General features: G+C 49.6%; 8 protein-coding genes across 8 annotated transcripts; 4 read left to right on the forward strand and 4 right to left on the reverse strand.

Moving 5' to 3' along the window:
* Window positions 1–95: 95 nt before the first annotated feature.
* N7533_001667 (putative cysteine synthase) lies at window positions 96–1,612 on the reverse strand (the record flags this gene model as incomplete). The annotated part of the gene is made up of 4 exons (XM_057098317.1): window positions 96–274; window positions 341–1,073; window positions 1,203–1,262; window positions 1,355–1,612. 4 exons carry the CDS (start codon window positions 1,610–1,612, stop codon window positions 96–98), a joined length of 1,230 nt encoding a protein of 409 aa, XP_056963453.1.
* Window positions 1,613–1,965: 353 nt separating this feature from the next.
* N7533_001668 (class I SAM-dependent methyltransferase) lies at window positions 1,966–3,599 on the forward strand (the record flags this gene model as incomplete). Its single annotated transcript, XM_057098318.1, has 3 exons — window positions 1,966–2,266; window positions 2,347–3,317; window positions 3,390–3,599. 3 exons carry the CDS (start codon window positions 1,966–1,968, stop codon window positions 3,597–3,599), a joined length of 1,482 nt encoding a protein of 493 aa, XP_056963454.1.
* Window positions 3,600–4,076: 477 nt separating this feature from the next.
* N7533_001669 (uncharacterized protein) lies at window positions 4,077–5,157 on the forward strand (the record flags this gene model as incomplete). Its single annotated transcript, XM_057098319.1, has 4 exons — window positions 4,077–4,489; window positions 4,637–4,743; window positions 4,831–4,952; window positions 5,122–5,157. The coding sequence occupies 4 exons, from the start codon at window positions 4,077–4,079 to the stop codon at window positions 5,155–5,157; spliced, it is 678 nt and encodes a 225-aa protein (XP_056963455.1).
* A 749-nt stretch (window positions 5,158–5,906) lies between these two features.
* N7533_001670 (uncharacterized protein) lies at window positions 5,907–7,996 on the forward strand (the record flags this gene model as incomplete). Its single annotated transcript, XM_057098320.1, has 6 exons — window positions 5,907–6,372; window positions 6,447–6,559; window positions 6,633–6,856; window positions 6,968–7,245; window positions 7,330–7,788; window positions 7,854–7,996. Coding segments are annotated over 6 exons (1,683 nt in total), but the record flags the coding sequence as incomplete, so codon positions are not given.
* A 261-nt stretch (window positions 7,997–8,257) lies between these two features.
* N7533_001671 (tetratricopeptide repeat protein) lies at window positions 8,258–10,367 on the reverse strand (the record flags this gene model as incomplete). The annotated part of the gene is made up of 2 exons (XM_057098321.1): window positions 8,258–10,108; window positions 10,200–10,367. The coding sequence occupies 2 exons, from the start codon at window positions 10,365–10,367 to the stop codon at window positions 8,258–8,260; spliced, it is 2,019 nt and encodes a 672-aa protein (XP_056963457.1).
* Window positions 10,368–10,711: 344 nt separating this feature from the next.
* N7533_001672 (nucleic acid-binding protein) lies at window positions 10,712–11,932 on the reverse strand (the record flags this gene model as incomplete). Its single annotated transcript, XM_057098322.1, has 2 exons — window positions 10,712–11,219; window positions 11,334–11,932. The coding sequence occupies 2 exons, from the start codon at window positions 11,930–11,932 to the stop codon at window positions 10,712–10,714; spliced, it is 1,107 nt and encodes a 368-aa protein (XP_056963458.1).
* A 2,437-nt stretch (window positions 11,933–14,369) lies between these two features.
* N7533_001673 (uncharacterized protein) lies at window positions 14,370–15,713 on the forward strand (the record flags this gene model as incomplete). The annotated part of the gene is made up of 2 exons (XM_057098323.1): window positions 14,370–15,246; window positions 15,319–15,713. 2 exons carry the CDS (start codon window positions 14,370–14,372, stop codon window positions 15,711–15,713), a joined length of 1,272 nt encoding a protein of 423 aa, XP_056963459.1.
* A 799-nt stretch (window positions 15,714–16,512) lies between these two features.
* On the reverse strand, window positions 16,513–19,312 carry N7533_001674 (uncharacterized protein; the record flags this gene model as incomplete). Its single annotated transcript, XM_057098324.1, has 5 exons — window positions 16,513–16,809; window positions 16,885–17,562; window positions 17,637–18,665; window positions 18,742–19,144; window positions 19,200–19,312. The coding sequence occupies 5 exons, from the start codon at window positions 19,310–19,312 to the stop codon at window positions 16,513–16,515; spliced, it is 2,520 nt and encodes an 839-aa protein (XP_056963460.1).
* Between the last annotated feature and the right edge of the window lie 132 nt (window positions 19,313–19,444).

A 19,444-nucleotide genomic window follows, 5' to 3' on the forward strand; every position in this document is an offset into this window, starting at 1 on the left:
AAATACCCCAGTCCAGCGATTAGGGGAATACCCCCGAATTGGACTATTGATAGAACAAATAAAACATGTATCACCATCAGTTGATTGGATTGGATCTACTCAAAATCTTCATCCCGAGCATTAAGAACGCTTTCAAGCCTCGTGTCAACAGCACCACCAACATCACCAGCTTTTGCCCAGAACCGGGACAAATGTCTTGAACCTGAATCAGACAGCACAGTAACAATCCGGTGTCCAGGGCCTAACTTTTGCGCCGTCTTGACTGCCGCAATACCTATTAGCCATAGTTAGTATACTATATCCAGAAGATCAAGCATCAATTTTATGTCAGAAAACTCACAGTTCACAGCACTACTACTCCCAATAAAAATCCCATCTTTCTCAACCAACCACCTCGCCATGGCCAAAGCCTGCGCATCCGTAACCCTAACCGCATCATCAACAAGCTCCTTCCCGGCCTCAAAATTCGCCGTAACGCGATTAATCCCAATCCCCTCAACAATAGTATCAACCTGCGGTCTCCGCCGCGTACCCTCCCTCTCCTTAAGATCAAACATCACGCCAAACCGCACACGGTTATAAAGCCCACTCCCCTGCGGATCGGCCAACACAATCGTAATCTTAGGAAGCAGCGGTTTCAAATACCGCGCAACGCCAGAGATAGTTCCGCCCGTCCCCGCACCCGCAACAAAAGCATCGATCCTGCCCTCACACTGGGCATAAATCTCCGGTCCACTGCCGCCATAGTGGGCGCGCCAGTTCGCTTCGTTCTCGAACTGGTCAGCGAAGAAACCGCGGCCTTGCGAGGAGGCTGTGTGTGTTTGGGCGAGGGTTCGGGCGCGGTTGACGAAGTTTTCTTTTTCTACGATGGGGGCCGGAGGCACTCTGTCGACTATTGCGCCGAGTTTGAGGAGAAGGTTTGATTTCTCGATTGCTTGGTCTGAGGGCATGCAGATGTGGGCTAGGTAGCCTTTTGCTCGGGCTAGGGTTGCGAGGGAGATTCCGGTTGAGCCGGATGTGCCTTCGTAGATTGTGTCTCCGGAGTGAGGGGTTAAGATCCCTTGTTCTTCTGCCTAGGTTGAGGTTAATATATAGATCGTGTCGTGTTGATACATCTCCGGTATTCAAGTTGGTGATACGTAGACATATGTGCAAGAACTTGAACAGGCCCTAGAGGGTTGGATGGAACCGTGACGACATACAATTTCAATCATGCTCAGGGCTACACGGTCTTTCGAGCTCTGGCCGGCTCCATTGAGAAACTGTGTAACTGAATATTAGCCTCATTCATACATATGAATAGCTTATATCTAGCTCTGTGGGTACCGGTGGGCGGAGAACTGGGTTTTCATACCTCTGCTTTACCTAGAATTTCACATCCCGTCTCGTCAGAGAGGGATTTGATCCGGAAGAGGGGCGTGTTCCCAATACACCCTTCAATGCCCTCGACAATGGCCGGAGGTCCTGGCCTTGCGACAAGACCATCAGGTTCGGACTTGGATGGGGTTGGATTTTCGCGGCGCGGCGTACTCAGTGCCTCTTTGCATATCAAGGCTAGACCGGCACCTGCAACAAAAGCGGTGCCGATATAAACAGCCAAATGATCCGGCATTTTCAGTGCTCAATGCCGTTGTTCAATTCATTGAAATTTGGCGCAATATCGATGCGCAGTCTGATGTCGACGCTCGGACCACTTGCGAGCGTAGATGTAGCTGGGGGTCAATGGGAGTTGGATAGGGGTGAATGTATCTTCAGATCAGGTCAAGGCAATTTTCGAGTAGTTCAATAAGACCAGCTATTGATAAATGCAAATTTATCTGCCAAAACAGAAGAGGAAACAGAATATCAAAGTCGAAAGTAGCAAGTGAAGTGACAAAGCACGTGCCTTCCTGCCTGAGGCTACCAACCATCTTCTTCTCTCCGCAGCTCCTCCAAAGCTCTCAGACTGCTTCAACCCGCGCAAACATGGACTCGCCCGTCCTCAACCAGCTGTTTCGACAGCTTTTTCGGCATCCGGCTTGCCAGTCATTACGGCACTCTCCATCCACTTTTTCCAGGCAAACACAATCGCGTACATTCTTCACCCGCCGCAGTGTCGCCAAGCGCAAGGTTCAGGATGGTGGCACGCTGTGGACGAAACGCGGCGACCAGCCGAAGAATATCGATCAGGAATACCGGACATACCCACTAGTCACAGCAAATGAACTGCGCAATCGCCGCCAACGGCCGAAGCAGGTCAAAATGCTGACGCGCGAATTCATCGATGGTACGTCTCGCATTGAGTCCCAGTCGCGGACTTCCGTGATGCGACATCACTTTCTTTATTGCTGACTTTGGCGATTATAGACAGCCTGTACAATCCGCATTACGGCTACTTCTCGAAACATGCGACTATCTTTACCCCCGGCGAACCATTCGACTTCAATAACATAGAAGATGGTCCGGCCTTCCAATCGCTCGTGGGCGACCGGTACATTGAGTTTGAAGATAAGCTTGATGCCATCAAACCAGATGAATCAAGACAGTTGTGGCATACCCCGACAGAGCTCTTCCGACCATACTACGGCGAGTCGATTGCGCGATACCTCGTCTCGAACTACAAGCTCACCCTGTACCCATATCACGACTTGATCATCTATGAAATGGGTGCCGGTAACGGTACCATGATGTTGAACATCCTGAACTTCATCCGTGATACGGATTATGAAGTGTACCAGCGGACAAAGTACAAGATCATTGAGATTTCCTCGTCCTTGGCCGATATCCAGATGAAGAACTTGATGGACACCCTCGAGACAGCTGGCCACCGGGACCGCGTCGAGATCGTTAACAAGTCCATTTTTGACTGGGATACATACGTGCATTCTCCGTGTTTCTTCCTCGCCCTTGAGGTCTTCGACAACTTCTCCCACGACACCATTCGTTACGACTGGAACACGGGGCTTCCTCAGCAAGGCGGAGTACTCATCGACGCGGACGGCGAGTTCCACGAGTACTACAATACCAAGTTGGACCCCGTGGCGGCTCGATTCATGCGTGTCCGTCAGGCTGCAGCTCGCCGCCCTTTCCCAAGTCCTCTCGGCCACCCATATCTCCGTGGCTTGCGTTCCATGTCACCTTTCCGCGGTGACTACACGCTTCCTGAGTACATTCCTACGCGGATGATGGAGTTCTTTGATGTCCTGAACCAGTATTTCCCTGCACACCGTCTTGTGGCAAGTGATTTCAACGTCCTGCCCGATACCGTGCCAGGTATCAATGCACCAGTCGTTCAGACTCGTTATCAGCGCAAGACGGTGACCGTGTCAACGCCATTTGTGAGTATTCTCGACTTTCCAGCCCTCTTTACTCCACATCTTTCAGTTTGATTCTAACATTTCCCCTTCTAGGTTCACCAAGGATACTTTGACATCTTTTTCCCAACCGATTTCAATGTATTCGAAGATGTTTACCGAGCCGTTACCGGCAAGCTCACTCAAGTCACGACTCATGAAGATTTCATGAATCGCTGGGCGTATATTGAAGATACGGAGACACGGAATGGCGAGAACCCGCTGTTGTTCTGGTACAAGAACGCCAACATGCTGATGACGGTATAAGTATCACCGAGAGAGGCGAAAAACATGTACATTAGTCTCAAGTCGACCAGGAATGTCGAAAATGGTCTCACATCGATACAAATTTCCAGTCTTGAACACCTCCTTCCCCCCTCCCTTCTTCAAATCAAGGCCAGCAATAGTAAGCTGCAGAAAGCTCCAACACGTAGTCGACCCATGTTCATAACAGCTTGTGCTATACCCCACCCCGCCAAATCGCCCCGTTGAGGCTCTCTGACCATTGAGAGAACACCCTGTCGTTCCTCGAGCAATGGTTCGCCGCCATCTGCAGGGCCAGCTCATCCCCGTCAGATCCGTGCGTCCCGACTCGAAAGCCTCAGTCTTCTGGGCAGTCTCGATTTCATTCCCGACTCTAGTACCTACCTAGGTAGGTATATAATAGCACCTACTCTCCTTCAATTTACAATCGTCAGCAATCTACTTTGGAATAAGCACAACCCAGATCTCACCTCACACAAAATGACTACAATGCAGAAACCTCCCCAACCCCCAACCTCCAACCCACGCGGCTTAAAAGGCATAATAAGCCGCGTCTCCAGCATCCGCGACGCATACCCCAATTCCGTCCTCATCTACCGCGACCTAAACACAACCTACCAATCATGCTACGAGATCGCCGTCAATGTCTCAGAACAATATAACAGCTACCGACGCGCGGGCCAACGGATTCCAGGCATTCGATCACTTCTAACGGACTGCGATGCGATTTTGAAGAAAGTCCATGGCTTTTTGCAGCGGTATTCGAGTCTGAGGTCGCAGAGGCCGGCGTCGAAGGAGAAGTTTGCTTTTGTTAGTGAGGATATTGGGTTTCAGAGGAGGAGGGTGGAGGTTTGTAGGGGGAAACTTGGGGAGGTGCAGAGGTTGTTGCAGGGGTATGTAAAGGGTGGTTTTCTTTTCATTCATCCCGAGTCTTTTCTGTTTAAACAAGGATTGTGATTCGAGTTCACTATTTATTTTTTCTGTTTTGGACTGCTGGGGAGGACTGCAGCGTGATTGATACTAAGATCGTTTCTTGATAGGGCTGATTACTCTAGTCAGCAAAATGTGACTGCTGATGAGCCTCGAGGAGATATCCCCGCTGGTGATATTCCTGGAGATACTGACCCAGCTCCTCCTGTCGAAGAAGGTATGTTCTAAAGCTTTTCTTCCTATATCCACTTGAGGGTATTGATAATGTAATCTTCGTCAGTCAACATAGGAAATCTTCCTCCAGACCCTATCGACCAGAAACCACCGCCTAGATCTCGATCACAGAAGCGAAATACTCGTTTGGCAACAGCAGCCTCCGCCTATCGCTGGGACGAAGTTCGCTCCCTGATTGAAAGAGGCGCAGATGTAAATTCATCTGACAGTCGAGGTTTAAGACCCCTGGTGTACGCTTTAAATGGCAGGTACAGAAGCCAATATCGCGATGAAGCCAGAGAAGCTAGTGATATTGTCAGATTGTTGCTCAGTAAGGGTGCCAAGTTCGGTAAGACGGAGCTGAATGAGTTACCCCGTGCAGGGACATATGGGGAAAGGGAATATCGAAAGTGGGTAACGAAGGAGAATCTTGAGTGTGACGTCGAGGATTTACGGTTCGAGGGGTTTAGAGATAGTGGTGTAGGAGTTTAGACTGTTGGAAATTCCAAGTTGATATATATCATTAAGGTAGCCGATAGCGGCCAAGGGGCACGAAATTATGGAATATCAAACGGCCTACATTGCAGTCTCCTAGATCTATATTTGAATTCCCTCTTTCTCTTTCTCGTGGTGCTTTTCTAGTACCAATTACGACTGTTTTTGCTGCTTGAACAAGATCGCTTCTAGTTCAATTCTCGTAGCGATGTGGCTGTGATTCTCCTAAGTGTTTATACTACTAGTACTAACTAATTGGTGGCCATTGCCTACGTGTACTACCTACTAGGTGGTTATTAATTACCAGTAGCTACGTAGTTATCACCTCTTTGCATAGTTATACAAATTAGTACTTGGTAGCCATCAGTCGGTCAATATTTTGCATGATAAAGGTAGGATCAGGATTCTGCCCAGCCAGAATAATTTCGTCCCCCCCTGGCTGCTATCGGCTGCCATAATATCATGCTGCATTGGGTGTAACCCCTCACTCCAGGCCCGAGGATGTCATTAAGAGGGGTTGACCTGCCAAGTTTTAAATCAGGATATCAATGACCTCCTCGATCTCAGAACTCCTGGATTTCACCTTTTCTAAGCTGCTTCACTCATCTCTGCAACCCAAGCCATAATTAGAGTAAAGAATCACAAAGCAATAAGCAACAACCCTGGATAAGAAATAACAAAATGGCATCAAATCCGAGTCTAGACCCCCCGCACTGGAAACCCGCCGTTCTCACCAAACGCAACACCCAGATCAACTCGATCCCCACATCCTGGCAGCTCCCAGAATCAGTGTTGGAAAATCTACCTGCTTCAAGCATACAAGTTATCCGATCCAGCGGCATTTTAACCGCAGATGAACTATCCTGGACCGAGACAACCGATATCCGCGTCCTAGTCTCGCTCATCACCTCACGCCGCGTAAGCAGCGAGCAGCTCACGACAGCATTTTGCAAACGCACCGCGATTGCACAGCAGGTGAATAAATGTCTTACGGAGATATTTTTCGAAAGGGCGCTTGCGAAGGCAAGAGTGTTGGATGAGTATCTGGAAAGAACAGGGAAGGTGATTGGCCCTTTGCATGGAATTCCAGTTTCCGTTAAGGATCGGTTCGATGTTCGAGGGGTTGATACAACAGTCGGTCAGTTACAGTGGAAATCTTCATGTTTCCGTTACCCTTTTCATGGGTATCTTGATCTTTGCTGAGATCTGCAGGTTGGGTCGGTCTCATCAATAAACCGGCTAAAACTTCTAGCTCGATTGTTCAACTTCTCGAGTCGATGGGTGCGGTGATGTACGTCAAGACTAACATTCCGCAATCATTAATGGTAAGCGTGCATGTGGTACATTCTCTTCCGCCACTACTTAGGGTTGCATAAATTCGGACGTTGATAATCCCAGATGTCCGACTCGTATAACCATGTCTTCGGCCAGTCGGTCAACTCTTTCAACCACGCTCTCATCTCCGGTGGGAGCTCAGGTGGCGAAGGTGCCCTTGTCGGGTCTTGCGGTAGTATCCTGGGAATCGGCACTGATATCGGTGGCTCAATTCGAGTACCATCGGACCTGCAAGGTCTGTATTCTATCTGTCCAACGACAGGCCGTGTGCCGTGGGACTGTTCTATGTAAGAAATATTCCAAGTCGGTACCATTTCCCTTGAAAACTCTAGGGAATGGATTTTATCACGTTGTTCATCAGTATCATGCTATTTATCTCCTTTTACTAACTTCAAAAGCCTCCATCAACACTATCTCGTCCCACCAGTAGCAGGACCAATGTCTACCTCCTTATCAACATCAGAATACTTCATGGAAAAACTCCTCGCCTCCGAGCCCTGGACTCTTGACCCGGCCGCAATTCCGATTCCCTGGCGCAAGGAGCTCGCCACGCCTCCAACAGACCGCAAACTCAAGCTTGGTGTCGTATTTGACGACGGCGTCGTCAAGCCGCAACCTCCAATCGCACGAGCTATGCGGGAAACGGCGCAGGCATTACGAGACGCTGGGCACGAAGGTACGTTGTTAAAATCACATATATAACACACAGATTGCGTATCTAGGTAGAAAATGAGATAAGCTAATTACTACCATTGACCAGTCATTGAATGGGACACAACCCTCCACACACCAGCAACGAATCTCTGGACAAAAGCCATCCTCGGCGACGGCGGCGCCCACTGCCGAAAGCTGTGTGCTATAATTGACGAGCCACTCATTGAAGGGATGGTCGTTGGCACGGAGAAAGATATGTTGTCAATTCAAGAACGGGAAAAAGTAGAAGAGCAGAAATATGACCTGCAGACGCGGATGGTGGCTCAGTGGGTCGATGCGGGCATCGATGCCCTCATAATGCCGGTTCTGCCCTGGGTTGGATATAAACCCAAGACCTGGGTGAAAAGTAGCCAGTGGCTGGGGTATACGGCTATGTGGAATTTGCTCGATTATGCGGCTGTGACTGTTCCTGTTGCTAGGGCAGATAAACAGGTTGATGTTGGTGATGCGGAGTGGAAGGCTCATGTTGGAAGGAATGAATCCGATGAGTTTAATTATGCACAGTGTGAGTATGATCTTTCTGCATACATAGGGATAACGGGTGCATATACTGACTAGTTGGATATTTAGATGATATCGACCTGGTAGATGGAATGCCCATTTGTGTGCAGATTGTTGGAGGGCGGTTTGGGGAAGAGAAAGCAGTTGCTGTTGGAAAGGTTGTTGATGAATTGATGAACAAGACTCCATTTCACCCAGTAACCAACAACTGAGAGTCCCAGTATTTTTTATGTTGCTACAGATGTTCATGCCCTATGAAACATGATATAGGTCGTGTGTATTCGTTATGAGATTTCTATTCGAGTATTTCCAATCAACCCGAATGGTTCCAGTAGTACACTTTCGGTACAGATATCAACAATGCAGCCAGACCCTGCTGGCATCCCAGTAAGAAACAATAGAAAAAGATAAAAAAAGAGATAAGCCTTCATATCAAAGGTCCGAGATGCGTTTCCATGCTCATGGGAATATTACTAGAATTCAAATTCCTTGCGGAAGACGTTCACATCCATACCCGCAACAACCTGGTCCGCCAAATCGCGACGGCCCATCTGGCTGAAGACCCGGCGCAGTGTGTCGTAAAGGTTGGTGCTCTGGTTTTGGCTGATGTGGAGCATACGCTCCAGTCGCTCATCGTCCAGACCATCAGGCCCACCGCCGCTAATGATCTCGCGAGCACGCTCGCGACCTTCTTGCTCGACAACGCGGTGCATTGAAAGGGAACCCAGAAGGTGTTGTGCGGCCTCCGGGTAGCAGCCGATGTTGATACAAGAGACTCCGAGGTTGTAGCGAGCGCGGACGAAGTTGGGGTTAATGTTGAGCGCTTGCTCGTAAGCCTCGATAGCCTCCTCCGAGCGACCGGAGTTGGCCAATGTAGCACCGAGACGGTTCCAGAGCAGGTGCAGCTGCTCTTGTTGGTTGGTGCTGCCGGACTCGGTTGAGGCCAGGGCGGCAGAGAAACAGTCCACGGCCTTTTCATACTCTTCGGCACAGTAGAAAAGTACACCCAGACCAACCTGGACGTCAGGGTCCATCTGTGCGCCGGATGGCGAAAGTTGTGCGGCTTGGATAAAGAGTTCTGTCACGCGGTCGTGCAAGAGTTGACGATCTGTGAATCCCAGGTCGGCGTCGCCGGAAACCTCACTTGGGTTGATGATGGAAGGATACTTGTTTGACAGCCAGCGTTCGAGAGTCCGGTAAGCAGTAGAGTCGTAGCCCTCGTTCGTATATGAGACGGCCAGACCCATCAGTGCATCCAGATTACCAGCATCAATCTTCAGTGCTTGCTCCAGGGCGCGGATAGCCGGCAGTTCTTTCTCGTTTTGAGCCTGGGCAGAACCCAGCATCGTCCAGGCTTGCACATGCTGCGGGTCCTTCTGGACAGCAGCCTCGAAAGCCAAAGCTGCGAGAGAAAGGTTACCACCCTCGCGCATAATCTTGACGCCCTCCTCGAAAGGGTTGTTGATCGCCTGGTACACATTATCCTCCTCGAACATGTAATCACCAAGCTGGGGGTCGCGGAAACGGCTATTCAGAGTATCGAATCCCTCCCAATCACCCAGATCACCAACATGCACGTCTTCGGTAACTTCAAAGTCATCTTGCTCGGCCAGTTTTCTGCTCGCAGCTGTCTCAGTCTGAATCCTTTCCCATACAGACTCGAAGGCATCATTGGAGGGCACTGACCTGTCCAGCTCATTCAATTCGGCCTCCATGGCAGCATTTGCCTCCTCGTCCGTGCGCGTCTCATTACCCGCCGTCTCCATTTCGGCAAACTGCGCCTCCCAGTTCTCATCATCGAGTTCAACCATGCGGCCCTTGCCCTTGTCTTGCGTCTGGCCCTCCATCGGTTGCTGTGCCATCGGAGACTGCATACCCATAGGTCGCATACCCATACCCATACCACCCATTCCCATACCCATACCGCCCATATATCCACCACCCATCCCCATAGGTCGTTGGTACCCCGCCATCTGTGGGGGCGTGGCGGTGGTAGCTGGGCTGGAATTCTGGGGCATACCCATGCGACTCTGCTGCTGGAAACGAGCGAATTCAGCAGGTGTGAAACCAGAAGTGTTGTTCATTTGTTGCCCAGGGAAAGCAGCCTCCATACGGGCCTGCTCACCGGGATCGAATTCCGCGGCCCAGCCAGGTGATCCCGTGCGCGGGGGAGCGGTCTGGAAGTTCTCCAGCTCGCGGCGCATGTGTTCCATGGCGAAGGGCTGGGGGGAGGGGCCGTTTATTTGTTGTCCGGGCTGTTGCATGAAATCGTCCATCATCTGTGATAAGGTGGCCGTGTGATGGCCTTCGGTGAGCTTTCCGTTCTTTCTTCAAAGGCGTATATCATGCTATGCGGGGGATTCGACGTGCGTTGCATTGCATTGTCCGATTGGAAATTGGAAATTGTTTACTGACCTGGTCTTGTCCACCCATCATCCCCCGTGACCGCATGCCTTCTTGCATACCTGGGGCCCGGCCGACCAGCCGGTCTCGTTGGAGGGACTTGTCATCTTGGACGTGCTTGGTGAATTGTGTCAGAGGGTTTCCTGCCGTGGAGCACTCCGCGCCACCGAGGAAGGACATGATGACTTTGAAAATGTGAAAGTAATGTTTAAAGTCGAAATCAAAGGTCCAAAAAGCAGTCGGGGAAAGAGAAGAGTAGCGGGCACATGCGAGAGAGGAGAAGCCCCGGATAACTAATCGACGTGGGGCTCGCCCACTTCAGGCGCTTTTCCGCCAGCCGAGGTTCCCCGGGGTCACGTGGTATCAACTGCCGCGGAGCAAACGGAGTAAATAATACAGTTCGTGGTATAGGTTTGGTAGATCTAGTAGGTATAGTACAGAGATTTTGATTTGGTTCAGTTCAATATTATACAATGGACTCCTCCAAAGTCCCTCTTTTCCATAATGTACACCTCTCCTCCTGATTAAATTCGGAAGTCTGTCCGGCTCTGTATATCCCTATCCTCCTCCTGCTGCTCCTGCTGTTCTCTCTCCCATTCCCTCTGCTCCTTGGCCTTAACATTCTCCCCCGCCATAAAGGAAACCCTTTTTCTCTGGGAATACTCGACCTTCAACCTTCTTCCATATGGCCTCTTCACCCTCAACTTCTCCATGGCCTTGTTAGCCGCATCTATTCCCAAAAATTCGGCATGGCAGAATCCACGCGGCGCCCCAGTCCTCCGGTCAACCGCGAACCGGATATCGATGAGGTTTCTGACATCGGCGAAAATAGCCTGGACATCACGGTCCGTACACTCATAAGGAATATTGCCGATAAATAATGTGTTTGACTGATCGTACCGCTGATCATCTAGTCGGAGCTGGGTGTGCGAGAACTGCACGACGATTTGGCGGCCTTCGAAGACTTGGAGGTGCATGTTTTCGATCGCGTTGCGGGCTTCTTCGACGGTGCTGTACTGGACGTAGCCGAATCTGTTACAGCGGAGATAAGAATTAGCTTCCATCGGGATAGAAAAACAGAGCAAGATGCGCGCAGAGTATAATGCGCATCTGATGATCTATCGGGGCTGTCTAGTTAAGACTTACCCTTTACTCAACCCCCGATTATCATGAACAATTGTCGCCTGAAGGACGGTTCCGAATTGCTCCATTTTCGCCCGCAGATCCTCCGCCGCGACGTCGTAGAACAAGTTGGCCACGTAAAGAGTCTCTGACTCCGGCGGCGAGAAACCTTCGGCTTGTTCTTGCATCCGTTTGTTGAGTTTATGCATGCGCTTCTCGCGCTTGCTGGGGCCCGCAGAGGCATGGTTGACGGAATCGGCCTCGGTCTCTTCAACAGTCGTCCCATTTTCCGAGATACCAGACTCCCTCCGTTCTACTGAAATATCAGTATCAGCCTCTACGTCTGTTTTGAGAGGCTGGGCAGGAGTCAGGGACGGGTCATTTTGTGAAGAATTCCATCGGGCTTGGTAGACGGAGAATGGGCGGGGTGTGCGAGATGAGGAAGTGAGGATGTCGGGGCGGATTGATCTGGAAATGGAAATTCTTGGAGAGGATCTCAGTAGCCTTGAGCTGGCTTGACGAAGACAATGCCTGTTGATTGAGTTAGTGGTTTGATCCGGTAAATGCGCAGAGGGTGCTGTGGAGGTATGTATAGATCCAATAGCAAGGCGGGGAGCATACATGTTATCGACAAGTAGCGGGTGTAGTTTGAAGGCAACGCCTGGAAGCAAATTAAGATACGAGATGCAAGGTGTGGGAGAGTTCCATATAGTCAAGCTGGTTCAATGTTCATCTCCGTCGGAGCGCGCGCCGAAAAGTTTCGATAAGGTCACGTGGTGGCCGATACGCATCTTCAGCCTGAAATATAAGGCATCAAGGACATCTAAAGGTAGACGAATGACGACGAAGAATCCAGCGGATAAAAATTTATTAAGCGGGGTAGCAGGTCCTCTTTAGTCCATTCTATCTTTCCTGGAGGTTTTTATTTGACCTGAAAATTTCAAGCATGGATCTCTTCCACGATTCGTGGCCTTCCCCATGGCGATCATCCGAATGCCACGATCTCCCAAGGAAACACTGTCATGATACCTATAAGGTATAGATAGAACCAGAACGCTTGTCGCCCAGTATTTCGATCTGATTATCGTACAAGCCTTCAGCCCAGGCATCTCGTTCTCAACACCTAAGCTTTGAGCTTTCGTGGTGCAGTAGAAAGTACTGAGATAGAACTACCGTATAGAAACAGCACAAGACAGTAGAACCGGAGAGCATCTTCGTCGCGATAGATCTTAGAGGAGATGATGCTGTTGAGATTACCTCGGCCGATAGTGAATGAAGTCTAGCAATTCACCACATTTATAGACACCGAAGTTTAAGTTAGTAATTGAACCGGCAATGGTAAGTGATGATCGTTGGCTAAATATCAACTGCAGCACTAGTAAACTGGGAAGCAATGAATCAAAAGAGCTTTAGACCTACCTAATTCATGGCAATGATATGATTGTATTATCTATTAGGTCACAACCTGGTGAAACAGTAAGCTGGGTGGCCGTTCTCTCCACAATTGACGCACGCGGGATAGAAGCTTGATATTCCTAGCGTGCCCGAATTCCGGGGCTCTAAGTTTGGAAAACTGAATAAACCGGTTTCCATTGGCTCGAACTGCCACGTTGAATTGTCCCTGGGACGCTAAGATTCGTTATGTTACATGCCAGCCTTCTCGCAACAACCTTCCTGGTCCACTCTGAACTTTCCATGATACGAGCGGTGCCTCGAGAAATTGAAGATCTTAGGTAACACTAATCTACAGGTTCGAGGAAGTCCACACTACCCCTTAGAAAATGTTTAAATAGAAAATTGCAAGAACTATACGTGTTGTTTTGCGGGACAAAATGCAACGTCAACGAGTACGAAACTCCACTCCTCTATCAGTTGAAGCTATCTCAAAGTTCAATATTACGGGAAAATATTGTGAAACGCGTCAGAATGTACGTCCTCACTCGATCCTCATGAATCGCTTCGAGAGTACCCCATTCTTGCCAATCATCCCCGGGCAATCGGCTCACTAGACTCCATCGAAAACTCAGCATCGAATTCCGTCGGGCGCATCAAAGCTTAATATTCGCACCCCTGCGGCACGTTCGTGAGAAACATACACTGCGGCTTGAATACAATATTTTCAGCTTCAGTTCTGTAAAATATTTTATTTCGTTGGAAATCACATGAAATTCATAGATATTGGAGGTGTTATTGCCGAGGAAAGATGGCAAGTCACCATATTTCGCCAACGTGCTGCTCCAACGTTTACAACGTTGGCTTTCTCTCATTTTACGCGGGCAAACACCAGTGCTAAATCTTGATGGATTAATCTGTTTCATTTCTAAAGCCTATATAGAAGGGAGTCTTTGAGTGGTCTCCATCAGCCCTCCAGGGCAGTGCTTTTGCCAATGGCGCTGAATACTTTCCCTCTCCAGTTTCAATGTGGGTTTAGCTAAAGACAATTTTGAGAAACATGACTCTCTGACTAGTTTGCATGTAGCTGTTTGTAATCCCACCTAGCCTCGCACCGTTCGGTAATCTTCAAAGTTTGACATCTCGTTCCATGCACGCTCATATTGATAGAAATGAGTGGCGGGATGAGTCTGAGAGCAAACCAATTTATTCAATCCAATAGTTGTAAAGCTTAATCCGGTCTCCACATATAGTGCTTTCTGTCCAAGAGGAGTGTTTGGCCTTGGTAAAGGCCACATGTTTCCAGTGGCTTTAGAGTTCTTTCTGTGCCGGTAATGGTGTCCACCTGAACTTTGACCAGATTCTGCTCTCTGAGCGTCAACAGCGTCATAGTATTCGTAGTGTATATCTAGAAGGTCTCGCCACCCTTTATTTTCGACCCCTCTATTCCCATTCTTGATATCTGCCAGGTTTGAGTTAGTAGGTAGTATCGCAGCCATGTCAAACCTTGTATGCTTCATGGAAATATCAATTTCCTAATACTGGATTCGAGAACGCCATCGCAGTGCCAACAGCCTCATCTCGATGCACCTCAATTGTTTGCCTTCAATCAAAAATCGATACCGAAATATTGCTCAAGGTTCTATAGTTACAAACACAGCTTCGAAAATGTCTGTGGTCACCCTCGTAAGCGAGGTGTCGTCGCCCTCAACAGGCGAACTAATGATTCGCTCGATCAACGACTCAAACTTAGACATCAATCCTTTACCCCTGGAGCAGCGCAGGGGTCTCATTGCCCTCTCACTCATGGCACTTCTTTCATTCATCGCAACATCATCTCTCCTGGCTTTCATCACATATCGACTCATTTTCTGGAAACTACACTTCAAACGATACATCGGCTACAATCAGTACATCATCCTCATCTACAACCTAGTTCTTGCCGACTTCTTACAATCCATCGCCTACCTCATCTGCCTAAAATGGATAATAAACAACGAAATTAAGTCGGGAACCCCTGCATGCTTTCTCCAGGGCCTATGGCTGCAAATGGCCAATCCCGGTAGCGGTCTTTTCGTCCTCGGCATCGCCTTCCACACCTTTCTCCTCATCGTCTGGGGATACAAGATGTCCCATAAAATCTTCATCACATTTGTTTGCAGCATCTGGTCAATAGTCATCATCCTCATGATCATCCCTCTAGCAACCCACGGAGCCGATGCTTTCGTCCCCTCCGGCGCATGGTGTTGGATTAGAGAAGACTACGAATCCCTCCGTCTGTGGACACACTATTTCTGGATTTTTCTCGCTGAATTCGGCACTATCTGTCTATATGCCGTGATGTACACTCAACTTCGGCGGCAGATTTCCGCCTCCTCGATTCTCGGCAATAGCCACCTGGAGGGCCTGAAGCGTTTGCGCCGCGTCGTTGGATACATGACTATCTACCCAATTGTTTACGTCGTGCTATCACTTCCCTTGGCAGCCGGACGTATGGCAAATATGAGCGGTAAAATGCCCTCAGTTGCCTTTTTCTGCAGTGCAGGTGAGTACCTAGAGCTCCGTATTGTTAATTATCTATGAAGACGTCAAGTTGCTAACTACTTTGATCTTGAAGGTGCTATTATTACTAGCTCCGGTCTTGTCGACGTTATTCTCTACACGCTCACGCGCCGAAACCTCATCATCGACTCGGAACCTAGTCAGGATCATTGCTCCTACAGCAGATTCCCAGGAAGTCGTGGCCGTGATGTCAAAACTCACCTCACTACCATCACGGCAGAGCCCAACGGCCGGAAGCAAGATACTGTTAATGGCACAAACACGGAGCGTGGAGGTTCAGAGGATAGAATCATTCAATCCGAGTCGGACCTTGAATTGGCGCCGATTGGAAAGGTGCGTCAGGAGACAACGATTGAAGTCACCAGTGAGCCTGCATACCCGTTGGAAGGGGCGAGTGGGCGCTCTAGCAATGAATATTGCGAAGCTATATCGAGTTCGATGTGGAAATAACCTTTTAGGACTTGAACGCGATGTATTATTAAACAGGATGCCTGGACGCTCCTACTATGTATTTGCTACTAGTAACCTAGGCATCCTAATGCAACTTGCTTGGAACAACTTTGAATAGTAGTAGTATGTGATTCGCTATATCTGCCATCAATTATTATTGTACCAGGTGAACTTGAGCCAAAGGCTGCTACTACCTATGAGCACCTATCTAGGTACTAACTAGTAGGCACTGGTGGTACTAACCTTGGAACTAATAACTCCTCAATGATATGCAACTTGAAACTAAGGTTGAAGGTATACCAATGGATGTAGTACATAGAGAGGAGTCTTGATTGTATACCTAGTTATCCAAACTAATAGATCATAATATGATACAGAGAACGAAAAAAGAAACCAACCCCGCCCATCCAGCAAAAGCATAAACCCAACACGAGGCTTTTATCGCAGCCAAACATCCATCCGTGAAAACAAGGGTTGTGTCCAATCCGTACCCGTGTGTCCATTTCCGTGTCCAGGCCCGTATATCATCAAATCGCTCACGAGAGAAAAAAAGAGATACTAAATAATAACCTCTAGTAGTCTCCTGACACCGAACCAAATCCAATCAAACCAATAAATTTGAAGCGCAGGCATTCGTCGCTCGCAGGTGGAAACGCAGGGCATAGGGGTAATAGTAAAAGGCGGAAGAACGGCAAATGTAAATCCAATCCAATCCATTTCAATCCAAAAAGCATTGTCGTCAATTTCGTGCCTAAAGATCTAGATCATGCTTGCGGGAAACCCGGGCCATCTCTTAGCATTAAATTGATCCTTGACTCCTGCCAGAGGTATTTGTGCTTTGCTGGGACATGGGTGTGAATCCGGGTATTGACCCGCCGCCACCGTCGGAGCTGTTGGAGTTGGGGCTGAACATGTTGGGTACGCGTTGGTTGTTCGGGATCGAAGGAGTCCGGGAGTTGACCATAGGGCTTGGGATGGCTTGTTGCTGTTGCTGCTGTTGCTGCGGTAGGACGCCCATGCCAGGATTTGTCATTGGCCAGAATGGGGTTTGGTTTGTGTCGAAGCCTGGATTTTGAAGGTAGGTGTCCCATGCGTCCTGGTGAGGTACGTTAGCTAGAGCACTCTTTGGCCAAAGATAAGGGATCTATGCTAGCCGGATGGATTCACTTACCCAGTCAAGGTTTACCTGCATGTCCGGCATTTGACCAAACATGCTACTGAACGGCGAAGCGGGGCCCGGCATCTCGGCCGGACCCACAGTCGGCATGGGCGAGTCGGACATTTTGAACATGGGATCTGAGTATGGGGGCGGGCCCGGGTTCATAGGGCTCATTCCGCTACTCAGGAGACCAAGTGTCATGGCGGCATTTTGCTTCTCATCTTGGGGCTCGAACAGGACATTTCCAGTGCCTTTCTCAGGGCCTGGGTTCGTGATCTGCAGCTTTTTCAGCATAACGCCGATAACAGTGCTTGCCTTGAATGACTCCATGTTCTTGTCGCTCGTCTCGTCCCAGATCTCTTTCGAGTGCTTGATCGCGGCCAGCATTTCGTCTTGTCGTTCTCGCCCCCAGGTGTAGGTGTCGCCAGATGGGCGACCGGAGTTCTGGAGGTTGAGGGTGTGGTAGAGATCAAGGCAGGTGATGGTGCCGGCCAGGAGGAAGTCGCCCGCGTTGATGGGAGTGACGGGGGTGCAGCGGCCGCGTAGACGCCCGTTTCCAACTTCTGACTGCAGAGTTGCGTGGAACTCGAGGAGCTCCAATGCGGAGTCAATACATGTGCGTCGAGAGTACGTGAATCGGGGGGTTCTCCCGGGACCGGACCAGATAGGGCCGGTGAAGCACACATTGTGCTTTGAGGTAGATGCTTGCGACCTGGGATTATCAATACATAAATTTCTTTCGGCGGCTCAGAAGAGATACTCACGGAGAATCGCGATGTGATGAGGTTGACCGGATCAAGTGCACACTCTTCGAACGGACGGATGTGTAAGTGGTCAGGAATCAGCTCCCTCGCACGACGCAGATCTGCATCAAGTTCCATCACCTTGTCGTAAGAAGTGGACGAGAGCGAGGACATATGCTCGTTAACTCGCCCGAAAGCGTATACCAGTCGACATTTGGAGATCAAATAGGAAATCGGGGTCGGTTCGCTGAGCTGGCGAGGCGGTGGAAGCTCTAGACAATTTTCATCAAAGTCGTCATCGTAGAGATTGCGAGGTAATTCTGTATCCATATCGGCATCGCGGAGCATACTCGGCATGCCAACCTGGAAAGAAAAGAGTAGGTCTGCAGTTGCGACAAAAGACCAGACGCGTCGTCGCATCTCGCCTTGGAAGGGAGTGATGTTGGGAAACATCTTCGAATCGCGGTGATATCCCATGCGCATAGCCAGCCGGGCGATCACGCCTGTCAGCACCCACACTGAGATATCGGCCTCCCAGGTCTGGGTATAATCAGCGTGAAGATGGAATACCAGCGCTTCGATAAGGAATGGATGGGGTTTGGTATAGTCTGCTAGAGTCAGGCATTGGGCAACAGAATTGCGGAAAGACCCAGCCATGTCCATAGCCTTGCCACGAAACTCCGGAGGCTCGTCACCTTCCCGGTAATAGGAGAGCATTGCGAGTCTCATCATAGCAAACAGCATAGCAATCCAGACTAGCTCTGTCTGTGCCGGGTCCTCCCAGTGCTTATTATATTGCGTTTGGAAGGTCGGACCGTGGAGAATGTGGGTAGCCGGGTCGTACGTGTTGAAATAGCGAGCTACAAGCAGGTCTGCCGTATACTTTGACGGCAATGAGGACATGATTTCGGGTCGACTCAACGGTTTCATAGCTCCGAAGAGCAATGTGGATTCAGGCACATCGGTTCGCGGGCGGGTAGCCTTGACCTTTTCCGCTTGCTCCTCGAACTGCTTCTTATGCGTGGCGAAGTAATTTTTTACTTCGGAAATCTAGTTCATATCATTCGTTAGTCATTGAACAATGGCTAGACGGGGTAGTACGTTCACGCCAAACATGTCCACTCACATCATGCAAAACGGATGCCCAGTGAGCTTCACTGATATAGTAGGACTTGTTGTTGTCCACTTTCATAACACCAAAGGACTTCGTGACCTGTTCAGTATCACTCTCTGGTCCCTCGTCATCGTCTAACTCGATCTCATTGGACAAACCAGTCGATCCCGCCGTGCTCTCGCCCGATATGGCAGCCATAGCAGCGGCCGGGCCGTCCGATTGTGTCCCATTGGTCATCAAGGAGAGAACCAAGCCTTCCAAGCGATCGATTCGATTCTGCATGTCATCCGGTGACGTTGGAGAAGCCTGTTGAGACAAATTCTTCTTTCGGGCACCGGTCTGAGCATAACTACAAGAGGGGCCATCGCCTCGTTTGACGCAGTTTTCGCACGGGTGACCGCGGTTGCATTTCAGCCTGCGGCGTTTGGTTAATCGATGTTTCGGACAACCCAGGAGATTTGCGAACTTACTTCCTGTGTCTGCAAGGGGCGCATGAGAGCGGAACTCGATTTCGTTTCCGGATCACTCTAAACTCTGGGGACTGGCCGCTTGAGGATGTTGTAGAGGGCGGTGTGGGAGTCATGATGGGTGGGTGTAGGCGGGGGTGGTTGCGAATTCGCTTGTCGTTTGAGCAGTGCGGTGGGTGTGGGTGTGGTTTCTCCAAATGCGAGGTTTATGCACTCGTCTCGTTAGTTGAGAAAAAGACAGTCACTCG

This window comes from Penicillium manginii, assembly GCF_028828005.1.
Source record: "Penicillium manginii strain IBT 31320 chromosome Unknown utg000002l:1.0-5564898.0:1.0-5567710.0, whole genome shotgun sequence".
NCBI lineage: Eukaryota > Fungi > Ascomycota > Eurotiomycetes > Eurotiales > Aspergillaceae > Penicillium > Penicillium manginii.